This window comes from Lampetra fluviatilis, chromosome 33 (genome assembly GCF_964198595.1).
Source record: "Lampetra fluviatilis chromosome 33, kcLamFluv1.1, whole genome shotgun sequence".
Classification (NCBI taxonomy): Eukaryota; Metazoa; Chordata; class Hyperoartia; order Petromyzontiformes; family Petromyzontidae; genus Lampetra; species Lampetra fluviatilis.
Window position 1 is genome coordinate 6,586,191 of NC_136307.1, and position 22,082 is coordinate 6,608,272.

Here is a 22,082-nt window from a genome sequence, read left to right on the forward strand (position 1 = left end):
ACGTGGACTCACGTCGTGAGTAGTTGTCTGCAACTAGCAGCACACTGCCCTTACACGGTGTGCCCTTCACGTGGATAGAGGACCTCCTGAAGTCACTTCACTCGTTTGTGATGCCATCATCTGGGGCAGTGTTCTCCACACATGTTCAATGGGGGGCCACTTTCGCCAATAAGACATCAATGTGTGAGGGCCACCACATTTTAAACCATTGGGTTTGACTGCCATGATGGGGTGATGTTCTCACGTGTTGTGTATTGTCGGGGCCCGCTCGTCAGGGGCCGCAATGAAGACCACGGATCTCGGCCCGTTCTTTGACGTAGGGTGGAGTACTGCCAGCTGCGTGGGTTTTGAATGAAAATGCCCTCGTCTTGTGACGTAACGCCGATACCATAGTTGGAATATAATTGGCAGATGTACAAACGGAAAAATGTAGTTTTGCGTCCATTTAGTAAATCTCACCAGCAGTTAGTGGTTGCGCTGTGACGACACTAACAGCAGGGCTATTCGCATCCACTCGTTACAACGATTTTGCAGTGACGGCTTTAATTGTTTGCTGCTAAAATCGGCAGCCAGAAGCTGACAAATGCCATCAATTATCCCTCGGGTCCCTACCAGACACCATACTGCGCTGTCATATTGTAAAAAGATTGGCGTACAATTGCAGTTTTCAGAGTAAGAAATGCATTCATGACAGGTGTTTTGGTTGGCATGGGTTTAAAAAAATAAAAACTTAATTCAATGGTGCCTGAGACTGAAAAGTAAAATTAGAGAAATATTTGTGATTACTGTAAGGAATTAAAATATCCCAACATTAAGAATCAATATCAATCATAGTGAGGATGTTAAAAGTCTTTTTTTTTTTAAGACAGCCTCACTTAGTCTCAATATACATTTTTAGGAAAATCCTGCATTGAGATTTTCAGCAAATTCCATTGTTTTGTATGTGGGAGGAAACCTGCACATCCACACAAGAAATAATACGGAATATACAGCTGTTCATCAATCCACTGCTAGATGAAGACCTCACACCACATTGGCTATGGGAGGGTTGATTCACCATACTTCACTATGCTAGTCGGTGAAGGTTGATAAAGGGGAGGCTCGGGACCAATTCTGATATCACTCGCCACTTACTCGCCATAGCCACTGCTCCCCCACACCTGTAAGAAGACACTCAAAGCTCCGCACAGCTCTGTTCATGAACCTATTTGCTGTACTGCTATCTCGTGGCCACCCAGCAGGTTTGGGAGTTACACAAATCCACGTGATCCACAACCCCTTCCCAGATCGCAGGTATCCACCATCACAGATTAGCACGGTTGGCTGCGTACGGTGCAAAATAAGTTCAACATACATACTGGGCTCAGGTTCGGTGATAATTTTAATACCAAGCAAGGCTTTCAGCCACTGACGAATAGGATTCTTAATATTCAGTAAAAGTGTTAGGACTAATATGCCAAACCCAAGCATGTATTTTGAAGAATTAGGATTCACTGGTAAAGCACAGGGCACAAACTCAACTCACACTCAAAATCGTTACTCATAAAACCATGTATTACTTTCTTAAAAGCAACTCTTCTCAACCCTTCGGAAAATGAACGCAAGCATCTGCATGTAAACATCGCGTTACAATATTATTTAACATCCAAAGTTGCGGTACAAAGTTGAGGTGTCGGAATTTTTTTTTTTAGTCTTCAAATAAGATGGAAAAAAACACTGACCCGATGAACAATGCTTTGCGACCAAATTGGTGCGAAAGATCAGATTTTATGGCTTATATTTCTTCACATGGAAAGCTCCAGTTTTTAAGACTCTTAACACGTTTAAGGAATTCCTGTTTCATGGCGTTTTTTATGGAAGGAAACAAACACCTGGAGAAAACCCACACATAGGAAAATACTACGGACTCAGTTCACATGTTGGAAAATGTTTGTTTCAACCGATTTTATTTGTACATAATTGTGGCCAGGTCTCCATTAATAACTCTGGAGACAACCACCAAGGTCACGCATTTTGAACGATTCGTCAAGATGTGAATCTGGCCCTAAGCCTCTGCTTAAAACAGGACAAACCTACTTTCTGTATACACCCCTACAGTCCCATCCTATAGCCCAGCAAATGGGCACATTACGCACATCACCACATCTCTTGCTATAGAAGCAGAAATTCAGAACTCCTATACGATCTACCAATCCCATCTCCGAGTCGCTGGATTAACAAAAGGTGGGTAATGCTGCCGCCACCACCACCACTCTCAGCCAGCAGCAGTTTTAAGTCAGGCTTGGTGAACCACCAAGCTCCAACTTTCCAAGTCTACCAATGTTACTCTTTGAAATGCAGGGCATTGGCCGATATGTGAAGTTCACAATATATACATACACACACACACTCTCTCTACCGGTCTGATTGGAAAGATTGGTTTGGTTGGTGGGTCCCAGGGCCTGGAGTTACAGAGAACATTCGAGCACCGATACACCCCAACGTGACAGGGTCAACGGTGTGCAGGTCACCACGTGGAGGCCAACGTTCTGCTCGCATAACTGCGAGGCACATTTTACACCATGGTGAAAGATAGGCATGACCTGTCAGGTTAAGTCGAAACAGGGTTGTTGCATTTTATTTTATATTATCATAAACTTATTGATACAGAATAACAAGCCTCAATTCACTTTGCAACGAAAGTTTTTTTTAAAGATCCATACATTAAAAGGCAGTAATGGTGATGAGATTATAAAAAATAAAAGTGAGGAAATTAAAACAATACAATTAAGCGATTAAATCCGAGATGCAGATTAAAAACCAGTCCCGATATATGACCTTCGTGCCCATTATGGCACTAAAATGCCCCATCACTAAAGCCTTACAAATCGGGCCTTTTGTCTAGTTGTGGAACGCGTATTGGCTCACACGTTACGGTTTTTACAGAGCAGCCCAGAGCAACAGAAAGCGGACACCAAATCAAATAAGCGTTTTCTCATGGTGGAACTTCCAAACGATTGATGTTCACGCAAGCAATGTATGAAAACACAATCTCAAGGTGGTTTTGAAAGGCCAATACAACGAGTGTTTACATGGAGTTGATTGAAAACCAGAGCCACAATAAAAGCACATCCATTTAAATTTCCCACAGGTAAGCCTCTAGTCACCTTTTTGAACCAGCAATTCACTTCGACTGTCACCCGAAGCATCCAAAGGTCATAACAGTGGGAACATTTGAAAGCAATATTTGAGTGTCTGACAATTTCACCAGTAATAGTTCCATTGTAAAAAGCATTGTCAAAAATATGGAAAAAATCTGATTGCTGGCTCCCCTCATGGGCAACTCGGATGAACACTTACAATCAGATTAAAAACGAACACATGACGTTTGAATGTTCATCACGTCTTCAAACAACCATTTTTCCAATGCCTGAACAGAACTCCATCATCACTCTGTGCCACTGCCGTGTACCAGGTTGCCACAGTTGCTCATCATAATAGTAGAATGGCCTTGGCGGTGGCGCATTCGCCACTTGTTGCAAAAGTTCACGGGTCGAATTCAGCGGCCACCCTGGTCATTACCGTGGGTGTAACAACCACGACAATACGCACCATCTGCTCAACAGTGGACGGTAAAGATCCTCTGTCGTCATTCGCAATAGGATTGAAATTTGTCGAATTCTAAGTTACTTGTAAAATTACTCAAATCGAGATTATATATAGCAGCAATCATCGCAGATTAATGCCCCAAATCACTCTTGCAAATAAGAATATTTTGGTCTCTCATGTTCTCAGCTGGTTAAACAATAATCAACCGAACAAACTTAACTAAACGTGTTGCCGGTAACCAAAGTCTGCGACAATTTCCCCCGTTTACCATGGCCTCAAATTGAATCTATAAAAGCACAGGCCAGTAATAATGACATCACTTTTTATTTCGCTTGCTAATGGCACTCCCCTACATGGCCAAAGCAGGATATGACAACATACTCATTGTCGATTCGCCCATCGACAATGTCACGCCTTTGTCGCGCGCAGCTTTGGCTGGAAATTGTAGAGCACAGCACTGCACCGTGCGACAGCAAGGCGACAGGGCAGCAAACGGTCGGCCGTCGCTTTGTAAAAAAAAAAAAATCACTGCATGAAGACAGAAACACTGCTTCACGGAAAATAGCAGCAACCTGTTGGTTTTGCTGCCAGTTATCAGCAGAAGCAGCCTTCTCGCGATCACAAATTCAGCGCATTTAGGGATCATTCAACATCACCATTTATCACACGTAAACAAATCACAACCATGGGATGGGAGAGGGGAGACATGCGAATGTATTTTTTTCAAAATAAATTTGGTGAAAATTCGAGGGGTGTGAGGATAGGCAACAGTGTATAATACCCCATGCATGATGTGAAAATGGTGTAATGTTGTATGATCCCCCAAGTTCAACATAAATTTTTTTTGGCCAGTTAGAAGACCTTTAAAAAACAAGTATGACCTTACACACCATGCATTTGAGGTCAGTCGAGTGTAAGCATCACCCCACACACAACCAATTTACTTAAGAGGTGACTGTGACACGTTAATAGCATCAATGTACATTGGTATATAAGGAACAACAAAAGCGTCAGTGTTTTGGGAACCATATACCTGTACCGCAGGTGAACAAGTGAATGGCGAATCCAATTTAACATTCCGAATGAAGTTTTGAATGTGAAAACTAATTTCAGTTTTTTTTATTAAAAGTCAGATAGGTCTACTACATGTTTTGTATCGCTCCAAGTTGTGATACAGGATCATGGGTTTCCAGTTTCAATTCGCTCAAACAAGTTCAAGCACATAATTTATTTTCCCAAAATCTATTTTGTATAGCAATTGGCTTAATTCTCCAATGTGACCAATTGGATCAATTTTAGTGGGGTCGGTTCATCCATGATTTGCATCACCACAAATGATACCAGATTTAAATTAAACGAACCATTAAAATCGACCCAGAAAGGTGTTCCTTTTCAGCTCGTGTGGCGTCACTTATTAGAAAAAGTAAAATGCCAAATGTAAATGCGCAACCATGCCATCGCAAATAACATTTCAGGGACTGCCTAGGCAACAGAGCATAATCACCGACTGAAAGTGCCACTGTCATTATGGACAAACACAGCCTTATAAACCAAAACAAAGCTAACAGGAGCAAGCTAACATTTTGGCCGATGGCACTTGTCTGCTCCGTACTATGACAAAGCAAGAAGAGACCACCGACTGGGATAGTAGCTTGCCATGTATCTTTCAGTGCATCATAAGGCAGTGTTACTTAAACGACGAAGGTGATCAAGTATTTTCAATGTGGTTTCCAGCTGGGCCAAATGATCACTGTAAACCACACTCCTGACTAGTATCGCTGGGAACGAGAGAAAGCCGCATTCAAATCGAAAACGCCCACGCCTTAAACCGCCGCCTTGACATTCAAATTCCATTTGTACAAGTTATTTCTTTAAAATAATAACATTTAATAATAAAATCTATATCTTATTTACGCAGCGTCTATTAGAACCCGCTGGTTTTAGACCCATCTCGTGCGGACACAAGTTAAGTACTGTGTTATTACTTTACGATCTCTGTTTTTTTTTGTACGATCTGCGATTAAAACGATTTTAAACTCGTGGAAACATCGGCGAGCGGCAGAGTTTCAACAGCAGCGCTGCGTCGCCGTGTGCTTCGAGCTATTACGAGTTCAACCCCGACAGTTGCGCAGTCAGCCAACTGCCAACATAACAGGCATACACACACCCACACAGCCACACCAGCACGCACGCACGAACTTATGAACACAAAAGATCCATCATTGATGACTGCTGGGACAAGTGCTGGTTCATGAGCACGTCTTCAGCAGACCGGCACAGCACAAGGTGTTGGGGCATGGCCAGAACCACGTATGGCTCGAAAACCCCTCGTCTCCCCTATGCTGACACTGACCACCCAACACCACCAGGAACTCGCTTTCAGCTTCGTGGACCTAAGACAGAACCATTCCTGGGCTTAGATAGCAATTTCAATACCTCAAGCAATGTCAAGCATATACATACACACAACCCACGCAAATGTACGCAAAACATCTACACGAGCATACACAGCCACACACACACACAATTGTGGTCATTAAGTGCCAGTCTCAACACATGGATTTTTTGTTGTTGGTTACCAATGAATATGCAATCGTGTAACTGCTGAGCAAACGTTATGGCCCTAAACTGCAGCTCTCGTAAGTCCTAATAATTACACAACATAATGAAAACCCAAATCTTGAAGTCAGAAAATACTGCAAATACTGCACTAGATATCTCGCTCAGTGATGATTGTGTGCACGTGTGTCCTCGTTTTAAGAGAATACAATAACAATCGAGCGTGGCCATAAAACCCACCACGAGAGCCAAAGACCTGAACCACATTTAGAACCCAGGTACTGTTTGAGAAGCGCACTCAAAAGTACAACTTTACACGTATATAAAAATAGACGCATGTGCTTGTCATACCATTATTTTCATCGTCAAACACATCGTACATAATTCGAAATATGTGGTATAAGTACTCCAGGTGTAGAGACAGCAGCGTACAGTCAAAGAGGTCCAACGAGTGGCAGGAGACAAGCCTGGTCCCTCTGGCCTCTAAGACCGGTGCCACTCCACTGATCCACCTTGTTCCTGAAAGAGATTGTTTCACCTCAAGAGTTCAAGAGAGCAACAAAGGGGTCAGCAAAGACAGCAGAGTTCTCAGTTGTCGACGACGGGAGAGCAGAGCAGTCTGCCCGGTGGAAATGTTCACGTCCCAAGGCTGAGCTGGGTTCACCGTTGTCTCAGAAACACCAGGAAGAAATGTGAGGTGACGCAGCTTCTCGGTCATAGACAAGGCTAACCTGCCTTCTTACTCCAACACCAGGCAGAACCAGATGCCTTGGCAAATACTCTTGTCAGAAACCCAAGCTTGGTTGATAAATATGGCAATTGGGCCACCATCCACTCGTACAAAAACCTGGGGTAAATGAGACATCAACTTCATTCTTTCGAAACAAAGGTGGATCAAGTTTCTTGTCATTGACCCCATTGCGGCTTCGTGGGTCACGGCGATGTTGGTGATGGGTTTAGCCACCATACACTAAAAACAAACTTCAGCCCAAATTAGGGCTAAATCAATCTTAATATTTTCAATTCCGTTGGTGAGCAGCAACGTGATAGACGACCACACCTCCACTGAACACACAAAGCGAACACCTGACCAATCAACTTCACATGAGGGAGGCCCGGCAGTCAGGTTTCCTCTCGAATGACGGTGTGTAAATGTTGGCAACCAACAATGCAGATTCAGGTGTCTCAGTGTTAGCTCTCTGCACAAGCAGGCGTTGGTGGCAAGTAATGATTTTATATTTTTTATTCATCACACTGCTGCTTCAGTTGATGGCAACTTGAGCTCAGGCAGATGGTGTTTCTGTCTCACCCGGTGAGCAGGTGAAAAATGCTGGCGATCGGTTTTAGCCACCAAATCTCCAGTTCACAGGGGACAAACCAATGTCGGCTCCACGGTGGCCCAAATGTCTCCATCTCCTCACCACGTGAGCGGGCGGCAATGTTGCTGAACGGTAGTGGTTGTGTCCACCAAATCCCACACTGCACAACACATTGACATGTCAGCCAGTGGCCCAAGCAGTCCAAGGTGCGTTCCTCACCTATCGGGCTGACGATGGCCGGTTGCCTTGAATAGTGGTAAGTGGCATCTGGTGCAGTGATCTGTTGCCGCCGATCATGATGACGATATGACGACGACGATGGAGTCCTTTTGAGCAGCCACGCACGCCATCCACGCTACGACTTGTAGTTGGACGTGAGCCACGTGAGGCCCTCGTAGAGACCATCGCCCGTGGAGGCGCACGCCGGCTGCACGTACCAGTTGCGGTCACGAACCCTGGTCAGTCCGAGCTTCTCCTGCACCTCGTGGGGCCTCATGGCGTCGGTCAGATCCTGCTTGTTGGCGAACACCAGGATGATGGCATCGCGCATCTCGCGGTCGTTGATGATGCGATGCAGCTCTTGCCGAGCCTCGTCCACGCGGTCTCGGTCGGCGCAGTCCACCACGAAGATGAGGCCCTGCGTGCCCGTGTAGTAGTGCCGCCAGAGGGGCCGGATCTTGTCCTGGCCACCCACGTCCCACACGTTGAAGCGCACGTTCTTGTAGGTGACCGTCTCCACGTTGAAGCCCACCGTGGGGATGGTGGTGACGGGCTGGCCCAGCTTGAGCTTGTACAGGATCGTGGTCTTGCCGGCAGCGTCCAGGCCCAGCATGAGGATACGCATCTCCTTGTTGCCGAACATCTTGGAGAGGAATTTCCCCATTGTTGGTCGATTTCCACCCCCCCGGGGGTGGTAGCCGATGTGAAACTGCCGCAAGGGAGCTGACCAACGCGCTGCCTACTCGCAGCAGGTTGAAATCAAAGGGCCGCGCGCCTATTAATGTTCTACCTTTCAAAACAGCGGCACTGTGAAAATGTAAATTGTTTATAATATTAAAAAAATGTTTTTACAAAGGAGGAAACTGCTGGTCCGCACGTGTACAGTACTCAACTATCCGCCCTTTCGTATCGCACACTCCTGCCGGATAATGAACCGCAAAGCGGGCGAAATCGAGACGTTTGTATGCAAATAGATGTCTAACAGTGTTGTAATTAAAATGACTTACGTTAAAATAGTAAGAGAAGAATGTCGAAACAGTCGTGCGACCTAAAAACTCGCGTCGCCCCGAATGAATCGACAATCGTCGTCGTGAGATGCGGTACTGCAGTTGTGACCACGCACGTGACCTAAATAAAACATTTACACATTACCGCACTTTTAATCAAACAGCGGTACTATTAACCCAAAACTCTTTAAACTAAACTGAGAACGACACGAGGGAAAGTTAGCGGTCTTCTCCTGCCTCTTACCTGTCTATGCCATACACAGTAATAAGCACTCCCTGTGTACTGTATAGTTATTTTAACCGGCGTACGACCCCAACATTTTACACCGTTCTATCACAAAACAAACGATATGTCGTTTAAAAAGGGGCGAAATAAAGCTAAGCTATTTAAATAAAAAACTAAAATAAATCGGCAAAATTAAACACCGTAATTTTTTTTGCCGGCTAAAGGCCTCGAAGCCTACGGTCTTTCCTAGAAACCTCGCGAGTCTCGTCGCCTCCTAACCGGGCTCGGCGCGCCGTATCCGACCGACGTCTCCTGCCCGCCCGCCCGCCTCGCGGTATTTTCCGCTTAAATCGCGCAAACAAATCGGTCGAATCGACCCGTCCCTGCCCGCCAAATCGCTCTGCCGTCGTCGAGTCGTTTTGCTTTAATCCGCACGGGAAACGAGCCGCGAGACGAGCGGCCGAGGCGCAAGGCGGCGGTGGGCGGTGGAGTGACCGGATAAAGAGTTCAGCAGCGAGACACCACGCGGGACCCCGCCCCCCCCCACCCTCCTACCACCACCACCACCCCCTCCTACCACCACCACCACCCCCCTCCTACCACCACCACCACCACCCCCCTCCTACCACCACCACCACCCCCCTCCTACCACCACCACCACCACCCCCCTCCTACCACCACCACCACCACCCCCCTCCTACCACCACCACCACCCCCCTCCTACCACCACCACCACCACCCCCCTCCTACCACCACCCCCCCCTCCTACCACCACCCCCACCGCCTCCTACCACCACCCCCACCCCCTCCTACCACCACCACCACCCCCCTCCTACCACCACCACCACCCCCCTCCTACCACCACCACCACCCCCCTCCTACCACCACCACCCCCCTCCTACCACCACCACCACCCCCCTCCTACCACCACCACCACCCCCCTCCTACCACCACCCCCCCCTCCTACCACCACCCCCACCGCCTCCTACCACCACCCCCACCCTCTCCTACCACCACCACCAACACCCCCTCCTACCACCACCACCCCCTCTTACCACCACCCCCACCCCCTCCTACCACCACCACCCCCCTCCTACCACCACCACCACCCCCTCCTACCACCACCACCCCCTCCTACCACCACCACCCCCCCCCTCCTACCACCACCACCACCACCCCCTCCTACCACCACCACCTCCTCCTACCACCACCACCACCACCCCCTCCTACCACCACCCCCACCCCCTCCTACCACCACCACCCCCACCCCCTCCTACCACCACCCCCTCCTACCACCACCACCACCCCCTCCTACCACCACCACCCCTCCTACCACCACCACCCCCTACCACCACCACCCCCAACCACTCTCTCTTCTCTCCGCCAACCAACTCAACCACACACATCCCCTTCAATTAATTACTCTGTTGCCACAATCCACAAGGGAGTCTTTCTCTCACCCCCCCTACACACTACCCCAACCACGTCCTTTATTTAACCCTCAAGCTATTGTTCGCGGTCGAGTGTCTTCCCTGTGTTTTTGTTGTTGTTCTTCTTCTTGACAAGGCGGCCTTGACCGTGCCACGCCCGGGAATCGTTTTATTCTACCAAACATTCCTGATATTGTGGTTGAGCTTTGTGTGTGTCACTGCATAGGGCCACGTTTTTAGTTGGTATTTGGGATAACTAACTTCACAGGGTTGCCATCCTTTCTTTAACCGTGCCACATTTAGTGGTCTCACGATCGAGCCACCTTATTGAAACATTGTACCGTATTGCTACCGTGGTGTGTGGGGGATAACTCAAAAACTGTCATCCTTAACGTTACCATTGCCACACCCAGCCCGTTTTCTCTGATGGCCTTTTAAAGTCTATTAGTCACATCCTTGACATCACTGGCAAAACAGTCTCATCCCTCTTGAATAAAATGCGGTCTCGGCCCCAATAGACCCAACCCGTCATGTTTTCAGTACCGTTCAAAATCCTACATCATTTATTCGCTACAAGAAACTACAGTTGTTGTGCGTATTTGTAAAATGAAGTATTAACCCCAACACAAACACAAATACAATACTCTATACACATTCCTTCACATTGCAGTCGATGACAAAGTCACTCGAAAAGCGCCCGATCTCGAAAGTTCTGGAATGCTAAGCTGAGTTGACCCTGGATATTTTTTGGATGGGCGACCACCGTACACAGCAGGCTGTTATAGACTGTCGTGGATAACAAATACAGTCGTACATTTTAATTTAAAGCTTTCGTGACTGCAGGGATTCATAGGTGAGTAATGCTAAGCTTGGCAGTGTTCATTAGGACGCTGTCTTTCCGACAGCTCTGTTTCTTCACCTGAGGACGGCTGTTTGCGTTGTGGCCGAAACGTCGTGAGAATTTTATTGTATTATGTTTTATTTTTATTATTTTATTATTTCCCTTCTACGTGACTTTACCGAAAGAACTAAGCATATAAATACAGTCGTGTTACCGTACTCCCACGTTTGTGCTCCCCGCCTTCACCCACCCATAATGACCAACGTGGTGATGTATGGACAAACAACCCCAGCATGTCACGGTGAGGCCCCTTCTCCCCTCGCCCCCGTCCAGCAGTCGAGTAACAAAAGTGCTGTGTGGGTGGACACAATAGTGGCAGTGATCGGTGACGTGCCTTTTGTGAAAGTGTGTCCCTCACATCAACTCTGACACACCCCACACATTGCGCACCATTCACAATCTCTCACCCACCCACCCCCCGAACCTCGTTGCTACAGCGGTGTGCAACCTCTCTTGAAGGTGGATGTTTAACCCCTGCACACCCACCAAGCACTGCCATTGCACAATTCATATTGCCTTATGTCACTTAACCGTAGCACAGGTGAGTAATGCAACCATTACGATGCTCTAATGGTGCCGTGTTTGCGCACTGCACTATAAAAGTACATTTTAGGTACGGTAATGCATCCTGTGCGTGTGTGTGTATATATACATGTACTGTATGGACATTTTACACGCAAGTTGATGTGGAGCAGATGCCCCATAAACCCGGAGAGACCTGAGTTTGATTCCCGGTCATGGTTAACATCAGTGGCGAGTGATATCAGAATCGGTCTTGGATTCCTATCTCCACCTACCCACACTGACAGAGGAGGGTGCAGGAAAAAAAAAACACGATTGTTGCGCTGTAGTTTGATCCAAAGTCTATGCTGGCCCGCTATCACCAACATGAATGGATCCGCGTTGTACAAGGTATGGTCAAATAAACCCCAGGATCCGAATGTTGTGGGGTGGGAGGGAGGCAAGGGATTTCATCCAGCAGTGGATTGAGACGGCTCTAAGTGCAGTACACAACATTCCAAAGAACAATGGAAAAATAATGAATGTCACTGTATACAATACATGTTTCTCACGTTGTTTATTTTCAAACTTCGTCCCTGGAGTGTGGAACCCCATTCCCAAACCGTACATGCGAGACATCCCGAGCCCTGTTCAACTCCAGGCTTAAGAATTTCCTGGTTTTATCTCTCCGTCTATAAACATGCACAAGTGTGTCTGTACAGCATTTTGATAAGCGGCCGCTGATACAAACAGTTCCCGTATTGTATAACACCTTACGTAACCAATGCTAAACAAAGCCAGTTTTGTGAAGAGAAGGAGGATTACAAAAGAGCTGGCAAGAAGAGTGTAAAAAAAGGGTCTCGCGTTCGACAAAGGTGGGATTCGAACCCACGCGTGCAGAGCACAATGGATTAGCAGTCCATCGCCTTAACCACTCGGCCACCTTGTCACGGGCAACAGTTTAAATGCATCAATTGACATACATCAACAGACATGCATCAACTGACATGCATCAATTGACATGCATCAATTGATATTCACCAACTACCATGCAACAACTGACATGCATCAACTGACATGCTTCAACTAACATGCATAAACTGACATGCTTCAACTGACATGTATCAACTGACATGCAACAAATTACATGCAACAACTGACATGCAACAAATGACATGCAACAACTGACATGCAACAAATGACATGCAACAACTAACATGCATCAACTGACACGCATCAACTGACATGCATCAACTACCATGCATCAACTTTAATGCAACAAATGACATGCAACAATTGACATACATCAACTGATAAGCAACAATGTCTCTTAGATTGACATTGAAAGTCTAGCAACAACAACTTGCTAAGTTACCAAGTACTGGTACTGCATTAAGCATCGTGAACTGATAAAATAATGTCACTAGACAATTGACCAAGTATTAGACGTGCTGAATTTATACAGGCTCCTAAATACGTAGCTGGAATCGCTAATAAAAATTGTATAATATATTGGCCTAATAAAGTTGCCAGATTTTCTCGAGTCGCTTTGAACTTAATTTTGTTGCGAGCGAAGCCCAAAGAGTTGCTCAATCCAGAAACCAAATCACAACGTTGGAAACACCACACCTCGTCATCACCAGCCATGATCTACCCACTGCTGGATGAAGACATCGTCAATCCCTCACCACCCCTCATGGAAATGAGATGCCACTATCCAACTCGCTCATGCGAACGAGTTATATATTTTTTTATTACCGGCTGTCAAATCAAATGTACGTTTGACCCGGTGAGAACTCAAAGAGACCAGTATAAATTTGAACTTTCGGGACTGTATGAAAAATTTATTTATTTTATTTTTATTTTCTATCTCCGTGACTTTACCGAAAGAACCAAGAATATAAAAACCAAAATAAGTCTCATTTGCAAAAGTGGCCTAGGGGGAGGGTCACCAAAACGACAGAGGCAAAACAGAACGAGTTAAAACAATACACTACAATCAACGAAGCAAAGAGAAATTAGAGAAAAGGCAACCGTCTCTCAACGAGAAATCTAAAATATAGCACAGACATTAATGGAGCAGGTCCCCTACAATTCAAATTGACCAATGGGGAGCGACCGCTGGGGGGTGGATGGGGGTGGGAGCGCCACCCGTTCAGACGGGAGGGGATTCCTCTGAGGGGCGAGCCCAGGCGTGACCCCACTTCACCAGAATCATATAACAAAGTATAACAATAGGGTTTTACCCTTTCTTGGCAATAAAACAGTTGCGTTAAGATGTTAAAACATCCAAACGTAATCCTTTTTCAAGGAATCCTGTCCGCATTAAACACGAGTGTTTGTGGTGGACATGCAATCAAAAGTGCTCTGATACTTTGCAACTGATTGGTCCACACCAGAGACAGCTTTCGTTATATATAATAGGGAAAAACCTGTTGTTATATTTTGATACTGGCAAGAAAGGTCCCATATTGTCACCAGAATCATATTTATTTATGCCGGAGCAATCCGATGAGCTATAAAGCCCTTTCCCAAGGAATGTGCAGAACGTTGCAACAACAAACGATACCAAGACACGGCAGGAGTTCAAACGTATAGGAAAGGTAAACAAATCACGTTTTCAAAAAACATACCAATAAAACGAAACTATATACATTTTTTTTTATCTTACCAGGTAAAACTCACTGAGCTATTAACTTGTTTTTTTTTAAGAAGCGGCCTGGCCACCACAAATGTGGCTTATCACGCGGAAATGTATAGCAGCAAAATAATAATCATCAACATTCCTCTGCACCGACTGAAGCGTGATCACGTGGCCGTGATCAAGCTACACGCAACAATAGAGCGGCGATGTACGTCATAACACTCGACGCACCACGTGGCAATTAAAATAAACAACAAAAAGCCGACGTTTCGGGCAATGGCTGTTCTGAAATAGCACGCAAATACAAAATTGCAAATAGCAAAGCGCACGTGGGCCACGAGGAATGATACAAATATGAGTTCGTGCGTGAATTTTGTTTTTATTTTTTGAACGGTTTGTCTGTTAATGTTAATTATCTAATAGGTACTCACTCATATGACAATTTGAAAACCACGCATCAGGAAATATTTTTTAAGTTGTATATTTATCAGTGCCCCATGGTGTAGAATACATTTTCCAACTAGTATTCATTGTATCGCTCTGCCCTGTGTCTTTGTTCAATCAAGAGGGAACATTGCCCGATACATCACCAATTCTACATTGTTCCTTGTACTGTAGTATTTTTGACAAATGTGATGAGTTTTTGTTATTTGTGCACCATTGCCAACTGAGTCTTAGTCTACTTATAAATGAGTTTATTTGACTAATAGCTACGACTTTATTGCATTAAATTAGCCGAAATGGACCTGCTAGTTTCAATGACCAATTTCCTCTGTGTGGCTTCCCAGTCAAACTGCACAGCACTTGCATCGATAAAATAAGCAATCGACGTAAATCTAATATAAGCGACCAGTAGCACATCGTAAAGTACGGTACAGTATTTAAATTGCCCCAGTAAATAATTGTCTACATCATTCAAAATACTCTTTGGGTCTTTCGTTAAAGTCACGTAGATAGAAAAATAATGAATTCCTGCAGTCACGAAAGCTTTAAATCAAGATCATTAAAAATGTCATGCATCCAATGGAGGAAAAAAATCCTCATCCTGGTGACATTCGTATAGGTTGATAACAATGCTGTGTCTCATCTGACGAGGTGGCCGAGTGGTTAAGGCGATGGACTGCTAATCCATTGTGCTCTGCACGCGTGGGTTCGAATCCCACCTTCGTCGACAATTTTTTTGGGTTTAAACATACCCATACTCCCCCCCCCACCTCCGTTTTCCCACCGGTCGTAAGCCAAATTACTTTTACTTTTTTATCATATTCCTTCCCCAATGGACAGCAAATTCCATTTCATAAAAAAGTATGAACATTCCCGTCGCTCTCATTAGCCTACCACCATTCCCAACGCTGCAACAATGGAGCAATGCTATCTGCTGCCACCAAGCGTGCAAGAATTGTAATTCGACGCGTTTCAATATCAATCTCATCCTCTCCGGTTTTTTCGGTAGTCACGTAGGAAAAATAATAATAAAATAATAATAAATGAAAATAAATTAATTATATCACGACGTTTCGGAAGCAACACAAGCCTCCGTCATCAGGTGTAACTGCTCCAGTAAAATTACTGTAGCTTGTGCCTCTTCACACGCTACAGTGATTTTACTGGAGCAGTTACACCTGATGACGGAGGCTTGTGTTGCTTCCGAAACGTCGTGATTTAATTTATTTATTTTCATTCATTATTATTATTTTACCTACGTGACTTTACCGAAAATGAATCCCTTGTCACGAAAACTTCAAATCTAGAATCAATCTCATCATCGACCGTGGTCTCGCGGCCAGGGGTAGGAAATCTGCGGCTCTTTAAGGACTGCTTCGTGACATTATTCGTTCAACATCGGCTCGTATTCACACGCGTTGCGGCTGTTGAAATATTGAGGGGGTCTATTTGTTACCGAATACTTCCACCGCTGGAGACTCCGACCAAATCCCTCCAAAAGCATCATAAGCTCTTTCCACATGGACAATCATGTAGCAGATGCCACCCTTGATGTATCCTTCTGTGGTAGCGCAGTGCACTGTGACCCCTCTCCAAGATATCTGGTGGATTATCATGGATAGAAGCCTGATCTTCAAGCACCGCATAAAACAGATCTGCGAAAATATCCTGGAATACAGATGTAAGATTACACTGGTCAACAAAAAAAAAACATTATTTTCTGGCCTGGACTTTTGCAGCTGTTCTAGACTAATTTCAGGGTGCTGATTCCAAATCTGATCTCAGATTTGCTCTATCACATCTCATTTTTATGCTATCGGCATACCTCATTTTCATTGATTTTACCCGAAATTAACTCTGTCACTTATGATTGCAAGTTGTTGCGAGTCAGTGACTGCTTTAGTGTTAAAATATGGTGCTGTATTTTTAGGATAGTGTGTTTATAATATCATTTTATGTAGATATCCACATTTATTTAATATTTTTCTTCTGCAGTTTTTATTGAAAATGCAATATTTGATATCTCAAAAACCAGATGTGATAGACAAAACTGATGCCAGATTTGGAATCAGCACCCCAAAATTACATTAAAACCGTTAGAATACCTTATGCCATAAAAAGTGTGTTGACCTGTGTTATCATTGATGGAAAACAAAGAGGCAGAGTTAAAATTTAAATTTATTAAGCGTCAACATGCAAAACCAGTGCGAGTCGCATCAGAGGGGACAGCAGATGATAGGTCACTACACTAGCCGGCCAATTCTAAAGAAGATGAGTCACCAGGTTCTTTAATATTTTCAGCCATTAACGTATAACACATTACAGTGCACGTGTTTTATTGTATGTCTGACCTTGTCACCAAAATCATTTCCAAATTGAGATCATACATGGGAAACTTGAATGGCTATTGTATCAAACAAATGCCCTCATAACCAGATGAGAGATTTTCTCAGTTCTCGGCTGTCAAACTTTAAAATGCCGCGAGGTCTTCAGTCCAATCAGGTGCGGCCCAATCCGGCATGGGCACCTCGAAGCCCCAACCAGGCCCACTGTAGCGCAGGGCGTGCAGGCACATGCCCAGGTCTCGTGGCCTTGGGTCTGGCCGCTGCAGCCGGCACTCGCTGCAGATGGGGTCTCTCTCCGGCCACACAACCTCCGCCATCACAGCCTCACTCGCGACGTCACCACCACCACCACCACCACGAACACCACCAGCGCCCGGTGGGATTCGCCCCCACGCCCAATCATCGGCGGCGCCCAGCCGCTCCACCAGCGAGCGCGCAGACGGCTCGCATGTCTCGTCGGCGATGCGCCGGAGGACGTCGACGAGTGGCGCTCCGCTGGCCCATGCCGGCGACCCGTACAAGGGGTCGAGCAGGATGGGAAAGCCCAGGCTCTGCAGGTGGACGCGCAGCTGGTGGGACCGTCCCGTCACGGGCACGCAGCTCAGCAAGCTCGAGCCGCCTGCGCAAGCGTCAGCGTCGTAACGCAGGCGGCGGAACAGCGAGCGGCTGGGCTTGCCGGCGAGGCGGTCCACGCGGCTCACGCCCAGCCGGCCCTCCACCACGGACAGTGGCTCCTCGCACACCACCTCTCCCGCCGGGAACTCGCCCACCACGCGGCACAAGTACTCCTTGTGCACCTGCGGGCGGCATCGTGGCGGCAGGGTCAACGCGTCAGCACGTCAGTGAATGGCCCCCACCGGGAGGATTTTACAGGTTGAAGGCATTTCGGATTTAAATGTTTTATGTACGTTGAACTAGATTTGAACGTGCAGAGCTCCAGTGGTCTAACATTGGAAGAGCGTTTCAGATGGACGTAGAAGTGCATCTGAAAGCGCACAATGCAGTGACTGTCTTTATTCGATGGTTCACCAAAAGCCGCTGCGAGGATAACCGGAGTTTGCATGATGGTTTATGCTCCTTGGGGAGATCAGCAAGGTACCATTAGTGGCAAGTATTTTGTGCGCCACCGCAACTTTAATCTGCAACTGTGCTTTAGGACTCCCTTAATCGCTTCCTTTATCTCTTCCTCCTGTTTCATCCCATGCTTCCTCTGTTTCTGCTTGTTAGGTTAGGGGTGCATTACAAACGTAAGTTGGTGTAGTGTGTGATTTCTTTTCAATAAACAGGATGCATTACCATACATTAAATGCATGTTATAGTGCTGTGCCCCGAGTGAATACTGCATCATAAAACGTAGCACAGCAGCGGTTATCACGACTGCAGTGGAATCATTACTCACCTGTGCTAAGGTTAAGTGATACTGTACAAGGCAACGCGAATTGTGCAATGACAGAGCTGGTGGGTGTGCGGGGGTGAGAAATCCACCTTCAAAAGAGGCTGCACACTGCTGTAGCAACAGCCTCGGGGTTAAATAGAGGATGACGGAGATTGTGAATTGTGTCAACTGTGTGGGTGTGTCAGAGTTAGGTCACAAAAGACGGGCGTGCAGTATCAGTCGGGGTTCAGTTAAGGCAATGATCACTGCTGCTATAGCGTACACCCACACAGCCCTTTTGTCACTCCACTGGTGGATGAGGGCTTCACCACGTCGTGTGGATCATGAGGGGGTTGGTGGAAGTGGAAAGCATGGAAAGCATAGACGCAGAAGCGTACAAGTGCAGTGGATTTGCTGCACTGCCCTCTGCTAACCATAGCATAGCACTGCAGCCTTATAACCATGCATGGTGGTCCCCCATCTATGCGCAATCCTAGTTCAATTTAGCTTAGCTTCCTTGATCTTACGAGGACGGCAGCATTCCCTGCTGGTTGCTCAGAGGCACAACCATATATTTGTAAACCAATTAAAAATGCGAATGTCTCCCTAATCCAATTGAGCATGGGGGACTGCTTATCTCTGTTGGTGGTTCTGAGCCAATGGTAGAAAGTCAACATGCCGATGACACGTGCACATCTCTCTACATGACAACCATTATGGACTTCTCAGTGGTAGAGATTGTGGCTCTGGTGGGATAATTCACTGTGTTGACCACTGGCCTGAATTTGAACTCACGACCTGCCTGCCAATTGCCAATCAGGCACTCTCACATCATCATCCTCAGCCATGAGCAAATCCACTATTGGATGGCCTCCTAAAGCTGGCATCATATCTCGCTGTCGGGTTTCCCAAACTCTAATCTCTACCAGGGTTTCCCAAACTCCATCACCAATCTCTACCACGTTTTCTCAAACTTCCGCCACGCGTGCAGAGCACAATGGATTCGCATTCCATCGCCTTAACCACTCGGCCACTTCGTCAGATGAGACACAGCATTGATATCAACCTATACGAGTATTTTAGAATTTACCTATTTTTCATGTACAAAAAGTATATATATAGGCTGCACCTACTTGATGATTTCTAAACACGATCTAAAGCACCGACTTCAACTTGCAACAAATATCTTGGATCTGTGTCTACTTTGGGTGTCCCATGTGACGTATTTAACGCCGATTAAAATGTCAAGACCGTATTTAAGTGGGACGTGTTTAGCAATCAGCAGGCTGGTGCAAGCGTGAAAAGACTCAATTTCTAATTCATCTTCGGAAAGTGTGGTGCCGTACGATGCACGGTGTTCGTGGGTCCCGATGGATGAACGAAAGTTTGGAGAAAGCCTGACACCGACTCGCACAGCCATATCGTGTCATCCAGAGGATTTTTCACTTTAAGCCGGGTCTGAATCGGCCACACAAAAAATATATATTCTCACCCCGGCACACCACACCCAGTATACCCCCCCTCGCTACTGCTACTTGTTGCGTGCCATACCGGCTGCAGTCTTAAGTCTATCAGTGACCCGGAAAAAACTTGGTGATAAATTAAGCCATCATCAATCATGATAATAGTTTTTTTACCCTTTTATCTGGGAACAAAACTGACACCTTATTTACAAGGAGTCATGTTTGTATAGACCACAATACCTGCAGTCATAATGCAAACAAAAAACATAACTCTGATCATGTATGCACTGTCCTTGAAGTTGATTGGTCCACACCTTAGAGCCTAGTCTCACATGGTGTTGGACCAGATGACGCCAAAAGGCGCACAACTCAAAGACAATGCACCATCAGAGTATGAGAGCTCGGGGTAAGCATTTACACCACTGGAACCTCATCAATCATCTTCATGAGGACGAGCGATGAGCGACGCGCAACGGGGAGCGCACCAGCCTCTGCCTGATCTGCTCATCCACCCTCCTGGATGCCTCTCTGCTCTTGGCGAACACCACGAGGCCCGACGCGAGGCGGTCGAGGCGATGCAGCGTGTGCAGCCCAGACACGCCGTGCTCCTTGCCCAGCACGAACAGCAGCGAGCCGTGGCGATAGCGACCGCACGGGTGGACGGGCAGCGACGCGGGCTTGTCCACCGCCACCAAATCGTGCTCCTCGGCCACCACCACCACGGGCCGTGAGCTCACGGGCGGCTCGTGCCTGTGGGCCCGCAGGCGGATCGTGTCACCGTCGCGCAGCACGGCGTCCAGGTGGGTTCGGAGGCCGTTGAGGGTGAGGCGGCCCACGGCGCACGCGGCCTCGTACGAGGCCACGGTCTCCGAGTGGAACTCGCGCTCGTAGATTTGGCGCAGGGAGAGGCCGAGCCAGCGCGCCTTGCAGTGCGCCACCGCGTCCGCGTAGTAGGGGCGCACCTTGCGCAGGGAGCCCTGGAGCACCAACTCCGTCTCGGAGAAATGCGTCGCCGTGAAGGAGCGAGGAGATGGGGCGGGTAGGCTGCGGGTGGACGAGGGGGCGGTGGTTGTGGTGGTCGTAGACGGTGGGGTGAATGTTGCGATGGTGGTGGTGGACATTGGGGTGGTGGTGGACAGCGGGATGGACACTGGGGTGGAGGTCACGGTGGTAGTTGTGGTGGACATTGGGGTGGTGGTGGACATTGGGATGGTGTTGGACATTGGGGTGGACAGCGGGATGGACACTGGGGTGGAGGTCACGGTGGTAGTTGTGGTGGACAGCGGGTCTGATACTGGGGTAGAGGTCACGGTGGTAGTTGTAGTACACATTGGGATGGCGGTGGTCATTGTTGCGGAGGCAATGAAGCTGCTGCTGGAGGTTAACTGCGGGACGGATGTTCTGCTAATGGAAGAGGTGGTGGACGGTGCAGAGCTGGCGATGGTGCTACTGCTGTGGCAGGGTGCAGTCACGTTACAGGCGGTGGATGCCGGTGCGCAGGCGATGGACAACGGGGCACTGCTGGTGACAACGGCGTCTGCTGTCAACGTTACGCGGGGAGGGCTGAGAATATCCAACGAGGCATCGGTCGATGCACCGTCATCCACAGGACACACAGCGGGCGACACGGCCAACGCGCCGACTGCGACGTCCGAAATGGTGGACTTTGAAACGGCCGCGTAGGCCATTGGGGTGGACGCTACAAAGGACGACGCGGGGGTCGCCAGGCCGTTGGTGGACGCCGGCGATACCCTGAAGACTGCGTCGTCCGCGGCGCCCCGAGCCGCACCCCCTTGAAGGACATTCCGCGGCATAGGGGCGCGGACACGCGGATCGCAGCCCCGCCGAGCCCAGCATTCGCTGCGGCTCCACGCGGTGGCTAAAGACGCGAGGCGAACGCGCATTTAGAGGCCTCGAGTCACCTACCCCCACCCCTTACCCTCACCCCCCCCCCCCCCTGTTGGGTGAGTTCAAGTGACCCACTGACCCCCAACGCCACGTGGACGAGCCGCTGCACGTGGATGAGCCGGTGCACGTGGACGGCACTTCCGCGTTAGGCGC

The 22,082-nt window shown here is 47.5% G+C and overlaps 2 protein-coding genes and 2 non-coding genes across 4 annotated transcripts; 1 reads left to right on the top strand and 3 right to left on the bottom strand.

Moving 5' to 3' along the window:
• Positions 1 to 1,408: 1,408 nt before the first annotated feature.
• LOC144944000 (ADP-ribosylation factor 6-like) lies at positions 1,409 to 9,437 on the bottom strand. Its single transcript, XM_078871952.1, has one exon. It carries the CDS (start codon positions 8,347 to 8,349, stop codon positions 7,822 to 7,824), a length of 528 nt encoding a protein of 175 aa, XP_078728078.1. The 5' UTR covers positions 8,350 to 9,437; the 3' UTR covers positions 1,409 to 7,821.
• Positions 9,438 to 12,617: 3,180 nt separating this feature from the next.
• On the bottom strand, positions 12,618 to 12,699 carry TRNAS-GCU (transfer RNA serine (anticodon GCU)). The gene has a single exon. It is a non-coding gene; the product is annotated as a tRNA-Ser (tRNA).
• Positions 12,700 to 15,483: 2,784 nt separating this feature from the next.
• Positions 15,484 to 15,565, top strand: TRNAS-GCU (transfer RNA serine (anticodon GCU)). The gene has a single exon. It is a non-coding gene; the product is annotated as a tRNA-Ser (tRNA).
• Positions 15,566 to 17,095: 1,530 nt separating this feature from the next.
• LOC144944133 (pseudouridylate synthase RPUSD2-like) lies at positions 17,096 to 21,933 on the bottom strand. Its single transcript, XM_078872211.1, has 2 exons — positions 20,507 to 21,933; positions 17,096 to 17,980 (listed from the first exon to the last, which is right to left on the bottom strand). Exons 1-2 carry the CDS (start codon positions 21,923 to 21,925, stop codon positions 17,309 to 17,311), a joined length of 2,091 nt encoding a protein of 696 aa, XP_078728337.1. The 5' UTR covers positions 21,926 to 21,933; the 3' UTR covers positions 17,096 to 17,308.
• Between the last annotated feature and the right edge of the window lie 149 nt (positions 21,934 to 22,082).